Source organism: Atractosteus spatula, chromosome 13 (assembly GCF_055471065.1).
Source record: "Atractosteus spatula isolate fAtrSpa1 chromosome 13, fAtrSpa1.hap1, whole genome shotgun sequence".
Lineage (NCBI taxonomy): Eukaryota > Metazoa > Chordata > Actinopteri > Semionotiformes > Lepisosteidae > Atractosteus > Atractosteus spatula.
The window spans coordinates 37,342,215-37,362,089 of record NC_142718.1 but is presented as its reverse complement, the minus strand read 5'-3'; the positions used below and the strand labels follow the sequence as shown (position 1 = coordinate 37,362,089).

The 19,875-nt window shown below is 50.8% G+C and overlaps 1 protein-coding gene across 2 annotated transcripts; it reads right to left on the bottom strand.

Annotated features, from left to right (window-relative positions):
- Positions 1–661: 661 nt before the first annotated feature.
- On the bottom strand, positions 662–17,225 carry etv5a (ETS variant transcription factor 5a). Of its 2 annotated transcripts, none has more exons than XM_088930160.1 (13): positions 17,037–17,164; positions 14,494–14,630; positions 14,100–14,184; positions 13,703–13,750; positions 12,512–12,562; positions 8,920–9,049; positions 8,496–8,789; positions 7,102–7,370; positions 4,799–4,861; positions 3,840–3,908; positions 3,265–3,434; positions 3,059–3,160; positions 662–2,778 (listed from the first exon to the last, which is right to left on the bottom strand). In XM_088930160.1, the coding sequence occupies exons 2-13, from the start codon at positions 14,539–14,541 to the stop codon at positions 2,548–2,550; spliced, it is 1,560 nt and encodes a 519-aa protein (XP_088786286.1). In that variant the 5' UTR covers positions 14,542–14,630; positions 17,037–17,164; the 3' UTR covers positions 662–2,547. The 2 variants fall into 2 exon arrangements, with proteins under 2 accessions (XP_088786286.1, XP_088786287.1); XM_088930161.1 differs by having other exon boundaries at positions 670–2,778; positions 14,494–14,627; positions 17,033–17,225.
- Between the last annotated feature and the right edge of the window lie 2,650 nt (positions 17,226–19,875).

The following is a 19,875-nucleotide window of genomic DNA, read 5'->3' as shown; positions in this document are numbered from 1 at the left end:
TTCCTGTTTGCGTACATATAGAGAACTTTGGTACAAACCAAGACCTTGAAGCTTTTTACACACTGGATAAATATACCGAGAAGCATTAGAAAAAGTATTAGAACAATGTTGGTTGCATTTTTAAAACCTTTTGCTATGTAATCTGATATAGCAGTATATTGCCAATAACCCTGTCTGTCAATAACAACAGATGCACTTTTGAAATGAATCATGCTCCCTCCCTCGTTCCTCTGGTGCTTGGCTATTGCTGCAAGTGGAACCTCAGAAGGACTAAATCCATCAATGCAGACTCTTAAAGGATCAATAGACTGGGCTGCAGGCATCGTTTACTTGAAATCAAAACCCCACATCTAGCCGGGCTTTTAGTCAGCAAATTCTTCAATGGAGATCAAACAATCCGCTCTCTAGAGGCCCCTGAAGATGTGTTACAAACTCCGTGCAGCTGCAGGGATGGGTGAGCACAATTCAGTTCACCTCCAATACCGTGATCACAGACATATCCCTGCCAGTAACGCTAACACTGGACTCAGATCCCAAGCACACGACCGTCAGATGGTGTACAAGTGCTCTAGGAAACTCTTCAGGCAGCGGAGGGGCTATGTGCCAGGTTATGATGAACACAGAGGCCTCTCAGGAGATGTAAAGGAAAAAAAACAAGCACAGCCCGAGTGAAGCAGAAAGGATCGTTTATTGTACTCAGTACAGATTAACTCAGCAGTGTGAGGGACACATTGTGAGGGTAGGTGAAGCCTGTACAAGCTCAGACAAGCCCTAACTTCGAGAGAGGATGGGGGCTCACAACACCTCAGTCCTCACCCTACACCCCCCCAAAGAAAGGGCAAGGTCTTTGTAACTCATTCAAACATCACTGCGTCACAGGGATCGTAGTTAGAGATATACAGATTTGTAAAAGGCAGAACTATACAGCTTATACAATAAATCCAAAACAAACAGATGCAGCCTTTGCAAAAATATATGTATTTTTTTTCAAAAACAACTCCATGAAACAATATAAATGCAGAGAACTTTACACAATTTCTTTGTCGCATGTAAAGCGATATGTCAGTGGGCAGGAGCCTGTCTAATACACCATGCAGAGGAAGGCAGGGTCTTCTGCCACACAGAGGAACAGAGACACTGAAATGAAGCTGGGGTGGTGGAGGGGAGTGCTTTTACATACCAGTCCCTGAAAAGTAGGGTAATTCTGCCCTCCCCACCCCAGGCAGCCTGGTAATGCTGTCCATTCCAGTCAGTTAGCCAAAATCTCATAGGAGAACAGTGCCAAAGAAACTTTAAGCTCTAAATACAAAAAGACCCCTACAAAACTTTTAATTCCTTTTAATGAATATGTATTTATAAACTTTCCAAGCTTCAGGAAAAAAAAATACTGTCATGTGCATCCCTTTTGAATTGTCACACACAAATCAACAACAACAACAAAAAAAACGGTTGTCACCAGCCTCCTGGGGGTGGTCATGTGACCACTTGCTGCATCACTTCCTGTTACCAAGGTGCTGTGCAGAAGGCCTGTGTGTGGGGGACGAGTTGAGTTTAGGAGCTCCTCAAGGTCAACTGCCGTCCCCGTTTTAACGTGGGGGGGGGGGGGGGGTACTTGCTTTTAAGGGCTCAGGCCTCATCTGGCTGTCTCTGGCATATTGATTGTTGGCAACAGCACGAGTCCATCACTGTACAAGCTGGCAGGTTTAGCGAAAAGAAATCACTACAAGCTCTTGCTGGCGGACAAGCTTTACGTATGTAATAAAATTAAGAAAAGTGTCATGATGCTGGCTTTGCAGAGTGACGTCTTCCATCATGCTGAAACAGTACGCAAGATAATCTTGTCCCAACACAAAGGCAACAGGGGCTCCATCTGGGAAATGTTACCCTCTGTTAGAGACCCGTCAGACAAGGGAAACAAGTCAAAGACCAGAGATTTTTAAGGAACCACCAGGCTTGATCAGATTCAAAACGGAAAACTACATTGCGACAGCGCAGGCCTAACTATTAGGGATTCTCATAAAAAGTCACTTTTGTACTTGTTTTCTTTGAAAACAAAAAAACTTGCAGAATGCTTTTTTTTTTTGCAAATAGAAGCCCTTTTCTTTTAAAACTTTTTTCCCTAAAATTACAGATAAAAAAGAGGGACCAAAAAACCTATAGAACTGTATTGTGGTTTTGAAAACCTTTTTTTTTTACCCCAATGGGTTTCTTAGAAAAAGCAGATTGTCAGTACGGAAATGCTACAATTTCACATAGTCTGTGCAGAAAGAGCCATCGGCTCTCCGGCACTGTCGCCTTTCCCCTGGCCCCGCCCAGATTCCATGGCAATAGTGGCCCCTCCCCCTTTGCTGGAGGGGGTGGAGCCAGCTGAGTCCAGAGTCTATCCACACCCCCTCAGCTCCACAGCCCAATCATGGAGGAGAGCAAGGGCGCAGGCTCCTCCTCCTCCTCCTTTTGATATGAATCTGGAAGCAGACAGGAGAGAGGCAAGGGGTCAAGGTAAACAGTCCCCTGGTCCTGCACTGCAGTCGGAGCTGAGGGGGCAAGTCAGTACACATAGCCATCGTGAAATGTGAGGCCAGTCACACACTGCTCTGCGCCGTCCACCAGGTAAGGGGCGCCATCGTCATAGTGCGTGAGGGGCAGGGTGTCGTCCTCGGGCCCCGTCAAGCTGTCCGGATCGGACTTCAGGCTGGGCCGCTGGTTGTCGGGGAAGGCCATAGTGAAGAGCGCCTCGGGGTCGCACACAAACTTGTACACATACCGCTCTCCCGCGACCTGAGAGCGAGAGAAAAACGGGTTACAACTAGTACAAAAATTAACGGAGACATCGAGTAATGAAGTGACAGACAATACGACCCGATGAAGTTGAACGCCATAGGTTTGGCTACATTCCTACTCCACATCAAAACCCGCAATTTCTCGTGTTGACCGGCCGTAGCCGCTTTGAGAAAGCAATTCCTTGCCCACTGGCCCTGGCCGAGGGGCAACGGCGGGAGACAGAACGAAAGAACAGGAACAGGGAGAGGGAGGCAGGGGGCCAGGAGGGAGTCCTCACCTTCTGCATGATGCCCTTCTCATAGTAGTAGCGCAGCGACCGGCTCAGCTTGTCGTAGTTCATGGCAGGCCTGTTCTTCTGGATGCCCCAGCGCCGTGCCACCTGCCACAGAGAGCGCGGGTCAAGGAGAGGGCTACACCCAGCGGCCAGCGGGCTCAACACCGCGCCGGGCCCACGGCGCCACCGGACGCGCCGGGCGGTCTCACCTCCTCCGGCTCGATGAGCTTGAACTCCATGCCACGGCCAGTCCAGGCGATGAAGTGGCCGTTGGCCGGGTCGTCCAGCAGAGTGACCAGGAACTGCCAGAGCTGCAGGGAGCCCCGGCGCTGGTAGGGTGGCCCCTCGCGATACACCACCGGCTCCTGCTTCACTTTGCCTGGAAGAACAGGGGCTGTCAGCACAGCACGGCCTGCTGGGATACTTCCTCGCTCACACTTATTCACTCTTGCGTTGGTATTGTAATACAATGGCAAAAACACGAAATGGCTAAGATTACAGTAATGTATTGTAAAGAAGGTATTGTTTGATGTGGCCAATGTTTTTGCCCCAAAAAAGCATTTTTACCCATTTATGCAGCTGAAGTATTTACTGGAGCAATCTAAATGAATGATCTAGCTCAAGGGTATGATAGTACAGCAGTGTGCCACCTGGGACTTGAACCCACAACTCCAGAGCCCTGATCACTGCTGCTCATTTTTCATCTAAAGACTAATGGGGAACATGCTGACAAATGCTCAGAATTAGATAAGTGGAGACACCTTGTCCCTACACAGATACTCACCCTCCAGCCTCTCGGGCACCACACAGGTGTCATCATAGTACATGTGGGGCTCTCTGTCGAAGGCGAAGCCTGCAGAGAGGAGGACAGGGTGTGAATGGGAGAGCAGGGGATTGTGGAAAGTTTCAGCACTCTCATCCACTGCTTATTTAGAGTACATCTAAAAACAAAGTAAAATGTGTGATGCAGCACATTGTAGAGTCAATCCTGTCTCAGTCTCCGGATCCTCCCCAGAATAGCTGCTCCAAGTCATTCCCTACAACAGATATTCACTTACTAGACCTAGAGAGTTTTATGGGCAATGTTTAATCCTCAATGGCCTGAAAACAGACCAATTATGATATCAATTGATTCAAACCATGAAAACCAGGAGATATGGTGTCCCTTACAGGACCTAGAGTGAATTTCAGAACCCTGGATCAGGGCTGTCTAATCCTGGAGTGTTTTCATCCCAACTCAACTCTTAATGAGCTAAACTATCTGTTCAATGGCTCAACTGGAGCAATTTAGCAGCTTCTCCCAGAGACTCTCAACAGGCACTGTCCGGGAATGGATAGCCCAGCCCTAAACCAAGACATTAAACCCCAGCACACAGCTTCACGTCAGCGCTACTCATCTCTTCAACCTCCTGATCACGCTTCTGAGCTCACTTTCCTTCCATGCAATGAAACCACAAACACCAACAGACATGCCTGAACACCACATCCAAGGCCGAGAAGGTTCACGAGTTTATACACAGCACGTTTAAAGGATTACTGTGAAGCATGCTCACATGAGAGATCTCTGCAGACCCACAATTGTCTCATTTTGCAGTTTTAAAAATAGCTGCTCATCAGGACCACTGCACCACCTTCATTCACACCGCCCCCGAGCGGAATATCCCGAGCGGAGACGCGTGAAGAACAGAGTTTGGAGGGACTTTGACCAGTGTGCGGGAGCAGAGCACGGGCTGGGTGACTTACCGTCATGGCTGTTGGGGTAGAAGCTGGCTCCCCTCCCGAACGAGGAGTGGCAGTTAGGCACTTCTGCAACAAGAAGAGATGGGAGCTTCGTCAGAGCGGCAGCTTCCCCCGTGCCCAGGGCAGGACACAATTACAATTCTCCGCTGAGAGTCCCCCCACAGTCCCAAAAATTCTCTTTAAACTCAAGAGGGACAAACAAGATCCAGCCAGGTTTGGTCCGACCCAGTTTAGCTTCCCTGCACTTCCGCTGGATTAATTCCCCTGTGGAGCCCTATTCTTACTCAAGGCTATCAGTCCCGGTCCTCCTCATCTCAATACCCTAACCCAGGGATCTCCAAGCCTGGTCATGGAGAGCCCCACACCATTCGTCTTACTGGTAACCCTCTGCTAAGCGTTGCCAATACCTGTAAGGTACTGATGAACGACACAAACATTCTCATTAGGAGGACCCCGTCCTCGAAGGGCTTGATGTGGCCTTATATTTTGGTCCCAGAACAATTGCTAAATTACTCAGTGTCGCAAATCGCTTGCTTAATCGATCACAGTGAAACTGGTCCAAGTCTTCAGAAATTGATGACATACAGCATGCTGGACTGGGGCTGGAGACCCCCGCCCTAGCCCATACTGCTACCAGCCTCGCTCTTCTGGGGTATAACCTCTACTGAGAGCAGCTCTGCCCCTTCCCACATACCGGGCTACCACTCTTTATTCAGATGCTTATTTCCATATTTAAATTTGAAATTTGCTATTCTAACATCTCCCTCTTCCCTCCCTGCCGGCCTGCCTCTAATTAAGCCTCTCTGTCCCAAGGCCGTATCAGACTCCAGAGCCGCCGCAGCGCGCGCTGGAGCTGTGAGCCGCCTCCCGCTTATATAACCCGCTCTGGTGCAACAGCTGGGCGGAAACGGCCCCGCCTCCACATCTGGCAGGATCAAAGCGCACACACTCAACTGAGCGCTTCCCTGATCCATCAGAGCCTTTTCCAGAGCCAATCCGGTAAACAGGGCAAAAAGCTGTCAGAGAGGGGCAAGGAGTCCCTTTCTGTGCACGCTATAGACTGGTCTGACGGGAACATTATTGCCAAGCTGGAAGATTAAACGAGGACAACTGCATTCTCTTTGATAGCTGTTTGCTCTGTCCTCAATGATTTGGTACTTTGACTAAAATAAAGACTGCTTCCATTAGAATTCGAGCCTCAAGTCAACAGCGTATGAAACGGATTCAGGTTTCTTTACCCCTTCTTCACAGCACTGCCTCACCGAATCTTCACATCTACCTACTTCTGAGGTACAACTAGGCCCGACAGCATGATTAGAGGCGCGTGCCCACCCTCCATTGCCTCACTGTCTCTGCCCTGAACGCCGATGGCCTCTGCCTTTCCTCTGCACCGTCACAGCAGCCATTCCTTGGCTAAATCCCTGCTGTCTGCCTTCAAACGTGCACACGCAACCCCCCCCCCCCTCCAGCTCTACGCTGCCTGCTGGGGTATTTATAGGCAGTAAGATGATTAGGGGATTTGGGATTGCATCACTGGGCTCTCAGTCAGAAGGCTGCGTGGACTGCGAGAGAGACAGAGAGGGGAAGTAGCCATAGCTGTATCCCTGACCCTGTGAGAGACTGAGGCAGGGATGCAGGACTGTGCTGCCCACCCAGCTTATCAATTCCTCCAGCAATGTGGGGAGGCACTGCATCAGACATCAGAAACCGGGGGACAGCTCACAAGCAGCTGCAGCTTTTCCGCAGAAAATGACAACCACCAGAATACATTATTCTAAATTTACCAAATTAGGTTATTACTCATTTATCCCAGTTTCTATTTTCAGCCAATCTGTACTGCGCTTTTTAAACACAGATTACATTAAATCGCAGCATGGTACGTAATGGACTCGCACCTCCTGCCTCAATGTTAAACCCGAGCGACTGGGTTTCATCGAGGTATTCCGGCCCCTGCACTCGGGCTGGGAGCTGTCCTGAGGGCAGGACTGAGGGCCCCGAGCTGGAATGCGAGCGTCTCTCGGCCGGGACCTCTCGCGGCACAGTGAGATCTTTCAGATGGGTGCCAGGGAAGAGAGCAAACACGGCCGGGCACATTCCACAGCTCTCTCCCAGCCGGCACGCTGGCAGGCCCCACGGACCGCTCACATCCCGACATTCTCCGAATACCTTCGCTTGCCTCCGACATCCCTCCAGCGCGTGGACTGGACGGGCACGGACCGGCTGTCCGAGCAGGGGGATGGTGGGAAAGCGGGATTGAATCCGCTTCCGAGAGCGGCGCTGGGTGGGGGAGGCGAAAGTGGGCTCACCTGAGTCAAAGCAGTAGTCTCGGGGCTCCTGCTTGATGGCCAGGGGGTGGAAGGCAGGCTGGGGGGGCCCCATGGTGACGGCCCCCTGCTCGGCATATCTGGGATCCTGCAGTTCCTGTTTGAAGCCCTGCGGGGGTGCTGGGACAAGCGGCTCCGACATCTGGCGGTGGTAGGGGGGCCGGCCGTCTCGGGGGGCGGCGCTGGGGGCCGGGGATGGGTAGGGGGGGCAGCCCCGGGGCAGGCAGGGCTCGGAGAGCTGCCGGTGAAACCTGGGAGAGCACACAGAGGACAGGGAGGTCAGAGCAGCGTGCAGGAGCCCCTCTGGGCACTGCCCCCGGCTCGGGAACTGAGACGGTCCAACTCCACAAGGAATAACGTCAACTCTGGGGAAACAGATTCCCCAGTGATAGATCAGAAACACTGGCAGACCTGGACATGGTCTAACATTCGCGTCACAGCTGTCCACAGCAGAAAGGCCTGAAGTGAGTAATAATCACACACTGTCATGTGGAGGCGACCCACTGAAAGCAGGAGTCCTTAAAAACCCCACAATAAGGGGAGATGAGACAGACAGCGGGCAGAGCAAAAGACTCCCAAAAGGCTCATGTCTGAGTTCACAGGCCGTGACGAGCCTGCTCTGTCCGAGAGGCAGCAGGTGAGCGGTCACCGGGCGGCAGAGCAGGTGGGATCTTTGCCCGCCAAGGGGCTTGGCAGATGCCCTTCCTGTCGGGATTCTCAACGGCCAGTCCCCCCCCCGGCTGACATGCCAGCGGTTCCTGGTGACAGGGAGGAATCCTGGGCAAGGGAAGAGCGCCAGGCTGGCCGTTCCCACAGTGTCCCGTTAATAACAGCCGCCGCAGCGCCAGGTCGAGCACAACGACCCCGGCAACGCCAAACAGGGGCCCCGGCTCCTCTCCTCTCGACCCTGGAGCTCTTCACCACAGTTTGAAATCACATTTAAAATCAACACTGCTCACAAGACGACGCCAATTATTCTGCAAACCTGCGACAGCTTGATGTGACCCTCGCTTGCACTCGGGGAACAAGACGCGCTCTGTGCTTAAAAGATTCCTTCCCTAATCAGCTAGCGCTTCTGGGCTCGTGTTCAAAACTAAATTTAACTTCAGTGACCGATTTGGCAGTATCCTGCTGAGAATTTTTTTTTCTCCCCAGTCCTGACCAGGTTCACAGTTTCACGAGATGCTTTGAACACCACTGTCTAATTGCCTCATTAACTGATAATGGGGGACAAAGGCTAATTATACCCCATCACAGCAGTATGGCATTCATGACAACACAGAAACATCGCAGTATCGCTTTAAGTGACGCCGACTGCAGATCGTTGCCTCACTCAAGGAGGCTGGAGCCCCCCTCGTCAGGGTGGGGGCACTCACCTGTGCTCAGTGCTGTAGGCTCCTTCAGGGCAAGCAACAGGTGGGCGGGGAACTGCAAAGGGAGGAGTCTGGCTGTGGAGTGGGTGTGGCCTCTGGCTGCGCGTGGAGCCCGGGGGCGGGGTCTGTCCATGGAGGGGCCGGGCTCCCGGCGCCTGGGTGGGGACTGGAGGCGAGGTCTGCTCGTGGAGCGCGACACTGCGAGACACCGGAGTGTGAGCGGAGCCGCAGGGTGAAACAGGCGTGGAGGGAGGCGTTAATGGCTTGAACCCAACGGGGGGCTTTCTGTCATAGGCACTGGTGAGAGAGAAACGAATTGTCACGGGAATCCCAAAAAGCAGACCAGAGCGTGCATTTTGCAGGCCATTGGCCAAGCCACGGCCGTACTAAAAGGACCACGATTGTACAGAGGCAGGCTAAGACTTACCTGTAGCTGTAAAGGCACTTCTCTCCATAGGGCATGCTGAGGCTCTGTTCCTGCCTGCAGGATGACAGCTCCTTGGAAGGACTCTGCAACTCTCGCTTGATCTTGCTAGGTGGGGGACCGTGGAACACCACTGCCAAGGAACCAAGAATTCCTCCCATTAAAAACAGGTGACCCAGAAATCAAGCTACCTCCATGAGATCTCATTGGGAAAATAGCAGTTTTTTTGCATATTAAAAGTTAACAAGCAGTTATAAGCACACAACTGCTTAATCCTGTTCTAGCATCTTAATCCAGCCACCTGGAGACATCTGATTCACACCAGTACTGCCCCTCCACCTCATATGCAGGAGCTGGACCTTCACCTCTCCTCTTCCAGCATGCAAGACGGACGCTAAGTTAAGGATAGGGCAACAGACTTCTCCCCATTCAGGTGACATTCCCCTCCATAGCGCTCCTCCTGCACATTTGCAGCACTACTACAAGTGGATAAGAACCAGAAGGCAACTTCATGGTTAGCCAGTCAGTATCATATCATATATCCATAAGCAATATAACGCGCCTTTCTTCGTTTCAATAGCGCCATGAATAAGATCTGCTGTAATCTAATGACTGAAAGATTTTTCTTGGTGCATTGTAACCATTAGCTGCTGGTTCTTGCCATTAGTCTTACATTTAACTCCAATTTCCCTAGGCACACGATATCCACTGAAACACTATCCCAGGCGGACTATAACAAGAGCTTAATAGATCACTCAGCCTGAACAGTGCAGTGGTTGGGGATGGGGATGGGCTTGACTGTCTCCTATTGTTGGAGCAATGAGCTCAGATACTATGCAGTCCGGTTTCAGATCATCCATGCTTTCAAGCACTCCATAACAGATATCCGAAAGGAAAACCCGAGATGGACCATTCCTAGGATAAACTGAAAGTGGTCCAAATGCCTGTCCCTAAACGGACCTTCTCTGCATTACAATTGGCACCTCAGAATACAATGGAATATCTCAGGTTCCTCAAAGCACTTGCAGCATAAATACGTTTCTCCATGTGCATCAGGCCTTAAGGCCAACCTATAGGACACCACAGTTTTGGTGTGCTCCATTTTGTGCTCAGGGCCGTATCCCAGCGTGCTCATTTTAAAATAGCAGGGCTGGGTTTAAAGACGAGTGGGATGTGGAAAATTAGAAGCTTCTTGGCTGGCTCTGGGGAAACAGGAAGCGCTGGTCCCACGTGACTGTGCAGTAAACAGCTCCCCTTGCCTGTGGCAGCGAGGCTGGTCTTGTGAATGGAGGCCTGTGAGGGAGACTGGCCGCCCGCCAAACCACAGAGCCACACGCTAGCGAGCTGCACACCAGACACACACACACCCAGCTCGTGCCGGAGCACCATGGACAGTCCTGCTCCGACAGGTTTCTGCTGATGCGTACAGCAACACAAGCACTCTGACTTGGTGCAAGAGTTCTCAATCACTGGGATAGAAAAAACAAAGGTCTACCCATTGTAAGTGACTTAAAACGACTGTAGGGAAGTTACTGGATGAAGATGGCACGATGTACGCAGGGTAAGACAGCACTGCTGTCCTCACAGCATTGACAGACGCACCCCGTCTCGACACCCAGACAAAAAAACCTAATAAAAATAATAAAACAAGCTCCAATGAACAGCCTTCCGTGTTTGAATTGGCTGCAGTTTAAAGGCACACAAGTCTAGTGGAAAAGCACAAACAGCCCATCGGGCTCCATTCCAGACAAGATGATGGATTCTTTTCCTTTGGCAGGCGGTGCACAGGCAGGTCCCATCACACTGAGCTTTCAATCCAGTAGCCCGTAAGGAGGCCAGCACACGACCGGGAAGATGGCCGCTCCGTTCAGGACCCGTCGGCCGCGTCCCAAGCAGCGATGGGCCCATAAAAGCCACAGCCATATACCGAGTGGGGGCTCCTGTGATACACTAGCAGTGCCCTTCTGAACCTCTCATTCCCATTTCGTTCAACGTTGTTCTATCCATGACGCCCCTTGAACCCATGCCTCTTATCGCAGGTTTTGGGGGTAATTTCAGGGAATCTTCAGCTATCGAGGACATGTCCTTGTATTGCCATTTGCGGCACCTCTGGTCAGAAGTCCTAGCCTATTGCAGTGGAAGCCTCCTGCATGCAGCGGAACAGAGATAACGCACAGCAAATCGTGTGAATGCAGCAGCAGCACATGGCGCAAATCAAGAGCTGGTTAAGGCTGAGGGCCTGGAAGAATGCTGTGGCCAAGTGGGAAGAGGCAACAGGTATGAATTAGAGCTAAGGGAAATGGGGAAAATACCTTCCGAGCTGCTGTGTGGATTAGTTGGGCGTGAGAGAAAGGGGCAGTGTGGACTAATAGCAAAGGAGACCCCCGCCCCCCCGTCCCACTGTGAAAACAACTCGCCCCTCATCTGGCCAGCGCACTCCGCAGATCAAAGGCCGCGGCCTCGAAAGGCTCATAAACGGCTGGTCTTTTGTCAAAAACATGACACTCGAAGAGCAAGAGAGCCAAGACATTTTCCAAGCAAAACATCACAGCTGTTCTTCCGAGAAGACTTCCGTCTGATCTGAGCCTCTGGACAGACTAGATGCAGCAGTACTGCAGTCCTGGGGACTAGAGAAGCAACAAGACCCTCTTGCACACAGGCAGTGGGACAGCCTACTGCCTGACGCAGGGAGAAAACCAAACAGATTGTACCGCAGGTAGGCCATGTCCTTTTCACAATTCCTCACGAGAGTCTTGCAAGTCCTTTTAGAAATCCGAGAGGAGATTACAAGAAAATAAACTGGAAGGCTGGAATGGTTAAAGGAGTCTCTTGGAAGGGTTTAGACCCGGGATAAGAGAGGATCTCTGAATGTTTATGCAGAGCTAAGGGACCGATTTTGGCGACAGGGGAGAAGGCTATTGTTCGGGGTCTCAGGTTATGCCAATGCCATGCCCTTTCTGGGAGACAAATCTAGATCATTTTCACTTTCCCCCTGCTTCTCAGATGACCCCCATCCTAAAATGGATTAACGCAGAAAACGGAGCTCAGTTAACACTTGGACGAGTCCTCTTCCATCATTTAAATATAGAGCGCTGCTCAGATGTTCCTGGAATTGCGCAATGCACACGTGACTGGGGGGGGTCTGGAGTGCACAGGACGGGAAAAAGCCATGATGAACCGGGCCTCGCGGTCTTCAGGACGCTTCCCAGAGAGCCACTCCGTATCCCACAGCCCAGGGGCAGTTTCGGCAGGAGCAGCACGGACACCGTTTCGAGACTATCAACAAGGAGCCCTCCTGAACGAGTCATGCTTCCTTCTCTTCTGAAGAAAGCTACCTGTTCTCCTGCTTCTGGACGGCATCATAACTTCTTTCAAACTTCACGGACAAGATCGACAGCCGTTCTCCGAAAGACCGCTATTCAGCGCACAGCTCAATTGGCTGCGAGAAACGAAAATGCAGTTTCTAAAAAACGCTCCCTGGGGGATACCAGGAAAGCAATCAATTATGGAGATCTGGAAAGCTCCCCCACCCACGCACACACCCCCTCTCCCCCCACAGTCACTGGATAAACAAACAAGGCCAGGGTATACTTACAGTTATCAGACTGGAAATCTGGGACAAACTGCTCATCATCAGGAACCTGAGCTGCATGGAGAGACAGAGCAAGAGAGCAGTGTGAATAATTAAACCTCGACTCTGCTGGACTCCAACAGACTCCAGTCTGCCCCCCTCTGTGCCCCAACCCCTCCACCCCAGTCCTGAGTGGACCCACACATGAAAACCTGGCTGGGTTTGGACTCTCAGGAATGTTAGAAGGGTCCGTCTACAAGTCATGCAAGAGTCCTTGAACATTAACATGACTAAGAAGAATGTCCCATCCACCACTGCCTGCCCTCCCATTTAAGATGGCAAGCCAAATTTCTTTACCTTTATCAAAGAATTTGTCCAAACAACCATACAAAAAACTTGATCTGAACTGAAGGTATTAGATGCAATTACAGGTACATTGGGTACAATTAACCACAGCCAGAAAATCTTCTGTACAATCCACAAACCTTTTAAGAATGGGTTTGCAGTGGCCCATGTTAAGAGTTTATACTCTTCATGACTATTGCATGGAATTCAAAGGCCTTTGACTTTCAAAACATATGAATAAATAACCCTTGTATGTTTGTCAGAGGCAGTTGTACCATTTAAATATTCATGATTCACTTGCATCTATTTAGAGAAAGTAAAAATAGTGCGAAACTCTTGATTGGAGTAAAACTTTATCCTGACATTTTTGAGTAAATATACCTCAACTGAAATATTAAACTTGGAAACCTATAAAATATGCTTCGTTTGACCCCAGTTAATTATCTTTACTGCAACATTGCTGCTATTGTTAAATCTTTTCTATCATGCATTACATTAGATACAACACAGACTATGCTATCCTCACCAATATACACTATTTCCGAGTAGGAGAAAAGACTGATCTTTCTTCGAGAGCTCTTATTCAATTCTCCTAGATTGCTCTTGTTTACAGAGTAAACACTAAATGATTAAAAAGACAAAATAAGATAGCCTAGCAACACTTGAAAGACTCTCCCTACATTGTTTTCCTATCAGGTCGATGATAAATGGTTTCCTGACTTGAGTTTCACTGGGAAGGCTAAAGGAGTCAATTCTGATCTGTCCAAAATAGGACCTCCTATCTGCTCCCTGTGACCCCAGTCTAAAGCGCAAACGTCCAGTGACTCCCCGAGATACAGTGGGGAGATGTGGGGTACAGACTGCACTCACCTTCAGCTATCCAGATTTCCTGCAGCTGACTCAGGTCCTGGAAGAGTTCTGCAGACAGAAGTTGGAAGAATGATTACCAACCTGTACTAGAGGGGTCCCACCCACCCCCTCCTAATGCACAGTGAGCCCTGCAAGCCGTCATGGGCTGGGCTGGGCAGAGCACCGCGCGGGGCGAGAGGTTGGGAGCAGCGCTGGGACATTAAGCTCCCGGGGGGACAGCGAGCGACACCTCAGTGCCGGGGCAGGTCAGAGGGCAGCGGGGAGCAGCGCCGAGTGAGGCGAAGGACTGGGCGGGCGGGGCAGCGGGGGGGGGGGGTTGACAGCTCCAGGGAGAGGGCACGCCCAGCAGGGGGCGGTGTGCCGCTCCACAGGCACAGAGAGCAGGCGCTAGAATTACCTTCCGTGTCGTGAGCCAGTTCCGTGTCCAGAAACTTCCTCTTCCTCTCGTTGACGGGTCTCCCACGAGGCCCCTCCACCTGTGACTGCAGGGACGAGCACAGCGTTAGCCAACGGCTCGCAAAAGCGGGCCTGCACCCCACACGACGAAGAGCCCCGTCGGTCAGCCATGACTGAACCCCACTGACGGTTGCCTGGCATGGAGATGTCCACATCCCCGCATCGAAATCAAGCACACATGATAGTGACACAGGTTGTCCTAAAGGGGGCGCTCCAGAGCACGCCTAATGTTTGCTTCTATGCTAAAGCAAAGCTCCCTGCAGCATGCGAACCAAAATGCATCATTGGCCCTAAAGTGAATCGGACCACGGTGTCCCTGCCAGCAAAAGACTTACACTGCCAGGGACCATAAAGGGAACTTGCTGATCGTAGAATCCATCCATGGTTCTGCTGCGACAGGCTGCTGGGGTTCCCGGCTTGGGGCTGCTCGCGTACAGCGACCTGGAGAGAGCTTCTCGTCTTTCTTTTTCTCCTGAAGGGGGGAACAGAAGCTGCAGGTCAAAACACCATCCCGGCACGGCACGGCTTACAGCGCAGCCCTGCGTGTCCCTGGGCGCCAGCAAGGCCGAAACGAGCGCTCTGACTGACCGCAGAGACGCGACGCGAGCAGCGGCGGGCGGCCCGAGAGCTCTTCACGCTCTGCTTCAAGGACGGGGAAAATAAAGGCTTCCATCACGCGTGTTTAGACCTTCAACACGCCCCGAGCGCGACGGCGAAGGGACGGGCGCACCAAGGGCAACACGGAGCGGTGTTTGTAGCCGCGCACAGGACAGCAGGCCCCCCGCTCCCGTCGTGCTGCCACTACAGAGCGGCTCATGAGGGTGACACTCGAGTGGGTGCATGCGTGCGTGTTATTCCCTTTGTTCAAACTAATGTTGGCCGAGGTGGGGGGGGGGTGGCGTTCTGTAGATATACAAGAATGTCCTTTTACAGCCGTCGCGGAACACGCGCGACCGGGACCGAGTTCACGGCCAGGTGTCCGGCTACAGAGCACCCCCCGCGCGGCGCGTCACACCAGACCGCTCGGGGTGTCGAGACCCGTAGCGATCAGCCCGTGCTGTAGCGGGAGCGCGATGTGTCTTCCGACGCGAGTGTGATCGGGCCGCCTCGCCTCGGGGTCTTCACCGCAGCGCTGCGCATGAACCACCGCGGCGCAGGAGCACGGCCTTCTGCGAGCTGCACAGCACCGCTGTGATTAAAGATGGACATGTCCAACCGAACAGCCCGTTCGTCGCCGTGAAGAGACGAACGACTGGTTTCTAAGTCGGCACTGTAACGTCGTTTACTGCGAGCCGAGACGACAGGAGTTAAACGCTCAATAATTCCACAACCACATTAAACAGTTATTGCGTTAAAGAAAAGTGTAAAGAAGTTTCTATTTTGTTGTTTAGTTCACAAACACCCGGACTGACTGATCACCCCCCCCCCCCAAACTACCTGCTGTTTAATTTTAAGTGACCTCTGTGAAGAGGTATCGTTCAGAGCAAAGACGGGTTAGAGAAAAAATGAACTCTTAAAATGACGAGCCTTTTGTAAAACAAGTTACATCTCTATCGTTTCTTCTTCAAAGCGCTTTTTTCTGGAAGCGCGCGTGCACTGCACTACAGGAGAGCGCAGCTTCGTGAACGCGACCGAGCGCAGCGCTTCAGAGCGGAGACCCTTGTAGTGATTTCTTTGGAAACAGTTGGGAGTACAAGCTCCTCGGATCGTTTCCCCTCATGTTACCTCGGTTTTAGGGCATAATCATCATGCAAGAATAAGCAGATCCTACAACACCCGAGAATACAACATCGGTGCCCCCCAACATTGAAGTTATGAGTCCCACAGAACAGTGTAGGCGCTGTGTAATGCAATTCAGCTCAGCTTGTCAGACCTGCTATTTAAGAACTCCGAAACCAGCTGGACGATTCGGAAAGCGGACCGTAAACGGAGGAGACAGGTTAAACATCTAGAGTGGATCTTTCCAGAGTCTGTCTCCTGCTTAAGGTTACTGCCTAGCGCGCTGAATACAGTTACATTTTGCCCAGGGGACTATAGCTACTCGTCCGAGTATACACGAGGACTTCACAAAACCTATAGCTCAACAATTCGCAACACTTCCAAAATCCTGAACGCTACCTCAAGCGCAGAGTTAATTTTAGAAACACTTATGTGATTCTAGCCTTGTATCCGGCATTCCCCCTAGTAATCACAATGTCTAAGATCTCTTTAAAACGTATTCAACAATAAGTAACATCTTTTATGCAGGTTCAGTCCAAAACATTTTGAAATGATCATTTAAAGAGAACTTTCGAGGCTGTTCCAACCCACACAGATGTGGAAGAAAATAAAAACACAAATCCTATCCGAGAGAATGATAAAAATCTCCAGACTAAAAATTTAAGCTCGCGTAAATGCGAAAGAAGTAAACCTGTCAAAAAAAAAAGCTTTAACAAAGAATACCCCCTCCACGGCCTCTTGTTTTTCTCAATGAAGTGAAACTCGATCCGCGAGCGAGACCCCATTCACACTCAGAAGAAAAAAAACAGCCTCCATCCATTCATAAAATCCGACACCCAAAGCTCGCCCCGATACATGCAGTCCGTCTAAAGCAAAAGATTAGATACTAATCAAAGAACACTGATAAAGATAAAATCCCAAAACGGCAATAAATGGTTGTAAAACAGGCTAAAAAAGCATCGCGCAACTTCGTGCAAAGCAGCAGAAAATGGTTGCCAAAGTAAATGTTCACTTGGAGAAAATGGCGTTCGCTTTTCTTCCAAGCACTATTTGCAGTTGCGAGTAACTCGGCTGAACTTCGGCAAAACCACGCTTCTGCACCGCAGGCTGTAAAGAGCTCCGGTGTTGTGAAATATTATTTGCATATTATTAAACTCACCTTACGGTGTTGTATTGTTCCCTCTAAAGTACTGAAACAATGCTTTAAAAATCCCACACAAAACCGCAAAGATATCTGCCCACCGCTTAAGCAATGCACACTCTCCGACTGACAAAACTTGAATGAGCTTTTCTCAATGGACGCGCTAGGTTTTCCCTGGGGCTCGTGCACGTCGCTGCCCGAGCTCATTGGTCAAAAGTGGATGTCGATCTCAGCGAGGGAACCAATGAGCTCGCGAAAACTACTGAATAATTCATAAGGCACCCCGCTGTCCAATCGTAGCGTGGGACTGGCCTACTTTATGAATGACTGGGTTTCATTCACGAAAATATGTTTTTCAAGCGTCGCCACTGCGGTCCTTAAAGGGCCAGCCACGTACGCAAGCACAACAAACCACAAGAAACTTTTGATGAGGTCAAAGAACCAAGAAAGCTCGAAACTCTCCCTTCATCGCGTCTCTCGGTAACAGATTAGTATAAATTAACATGCTGACTACTTTGAATTGAACCTGACTGACAGGTAAACTGTTTAAAAAAATACTAATTAGCCCTGTAATCTCCAGCTCTTTAGGTTCCTGAGCTGGGGGGGGGGGGGGTTCAGAAAGCTGTGAAAGTGCAAATGCACCATAAAGATTAATGATTTGAACTTCACAGTGCTGATTATCACACTTATCACACCAAGAGGACATTTCTTTCAGGAACATTGGCCTGTGTGTTTCAAGTGTGTGTGTTGTGTGTGTTTCATGAACAGCGTTCCCTAAGTGAAGAGGCAAAGCTCTTAACCGCTGGTACTTTTCAAGGGCTCGTTTCCCTAGACTAGCATTCGACAGATTTCCTTACAGAGATCACTCCGAGTGTTTTTAGAACACTTTTACAACTGGCAGAACGGTAAGTAATGAACTACATGTGCTCACAAAAGACTCACAAATCCAGAGAATCCGCACAACCTCACACTGGATTCTCTGGTGTTAAGCGGACTAGAGAGCACGTGACTCTTCCCCTGGGTGGGACACCAGTCCTCACAGTGACCACCATCTCCATTCACACAGCTGGGGGGACTGGAGCAGCCGGGGGGAAGTGCCTTGATCAATAACAACAGCGGTGTCAGCAGCGGGGACCCACACCTACGTTCTGTCAAGTTAAAGTCGAGAGGCTCGCCCGCAGTGCTGTGCCACCAGCAGTGGAATAAAACTAGCAAATAGTTTTCACAAACAGATCTTGTTTAGATGGACGGAGGGGGTCCTCGCCTGCTGAGTCTCCCCCACCCAGCCCTGGAGGGGGTGCAACTGGGCGTGGTCCCAGCTCTATGCCCCCCGACCCCAGACCTCCAGAGGCTCCTTTCTGGGCTCTGGGGGATAGGGGCTTGAGGAAAGTGGGCACTGCGTGAACCGGTCACGTCCGAAAGAGTTCTGATCGCTGGACCCCAGGGGTTGCTTAAAGAACGGGAGATCCAGCAGTCTCCGACGTGCGCAACGCTACCGTTTCAGATTCCCCTGCGCCAGGCGGACTGTGTTCTGACTGCCGCCTCAAACGAAAGCAACAGCAAATGAAAATGACAGCTCCTCTGAGGCACATTGCTTCCCTGGTCATTCTGCAATCGATTTCCTCCAGAAATACTGAAAAACATTCATTGTACCAAAATGATTTTTAACAGTCTGTTTCTATTTGGCCATCCGTACGGACTTAGGTTGGTGGGGGTGGGGTGAGATGTGCTGCTTTTCCTTTCAGCTGCTTTCTCCCCAGAAATGCGACGCTGATGAGCTCGTAACTGAGGGGCCTTTAAACTCCGGCACCGTGCGTGCGTCTGTGCCAGAGAGCGAGAGTGTCCTTGAGCTTGCCGTGCGCCGCGGTGACAGTCACAGGTCTGTGGTGCAGTGCCTTGTGGGATGTGGGGACTGGGTCAGTGTGACATTTAGAGAAAGTGGGAGGCAGTTTTCGCAGGCTGTGTAAAGCCGTTTGAATATTCCCTGCTAGGTAAGTTTTCTAAAAATATCCCAGCCACCAGCAAAAGGCTTTTGAATGATAACATGCAACATTGCTTAAATAAGTCCCAGCATGTTGGGAAGTGCCTGGGGTTATTGGCACAGCTCAGGGAACATGTAGCCTGTGCTGTTCCTTTGGCTTGTTCAGATTCATGGAGGACTGGCTCTCTTCACTGACCCTCCCACTCTCGCTGCCCTCACGTCCCCTCGTTCCCACCCCGTGTGTCTCACCTGGTCACGCTTAGCTCTCCCCTAATTTCTGCGTAATTGCTTATTTTCTTGCAGACAGAATGCCTATTGCCCCTGTCTGAATGTTGCCAGACCTGTCTCAGAAAGTGCCTGCAGTGCGCAAGGCAATAGGTGCATTCCTAATGACAGGCGCGATCTGGCTTGCTGGCTATTAATAGCCCCTTGAAGGATCATTCCTGCCTCATTATATCAACACAGCGGCTGAGGCCTCCGCCACCGAGCCTTTCTCTTCCAACTCCTGCCTTCCTCAAGGAGTGGCTGTCACTCCGGCTGCGCTGACTGCAGCCCTGGCAGACATTTCCACAGCCAGCGTGCCCCTGCGGCAGAAAGACAGAAGAAAGATGGGAAAATGAGCAAGTGTTTCTGATGGGTGGAATGGCCGGCCAACAGAAAAGCAGTTTTAAATCTAGTGTTTCTTTACTTTTACACCTTCATTATTACACATCACCTTAGACCCTGCTCTTGGCCAAGCAAGGCTGGACCTGGTCAGTGCAGAGGATGGGAGACCTCTAAAAAAAAAAGGGTGCTCTTGTAAATGGTGTTGCTGGACCAGTAGGGGGCGATCTCCCACCTGGAACAATATTTCAGATTCCCCAGTATGAGGACTGG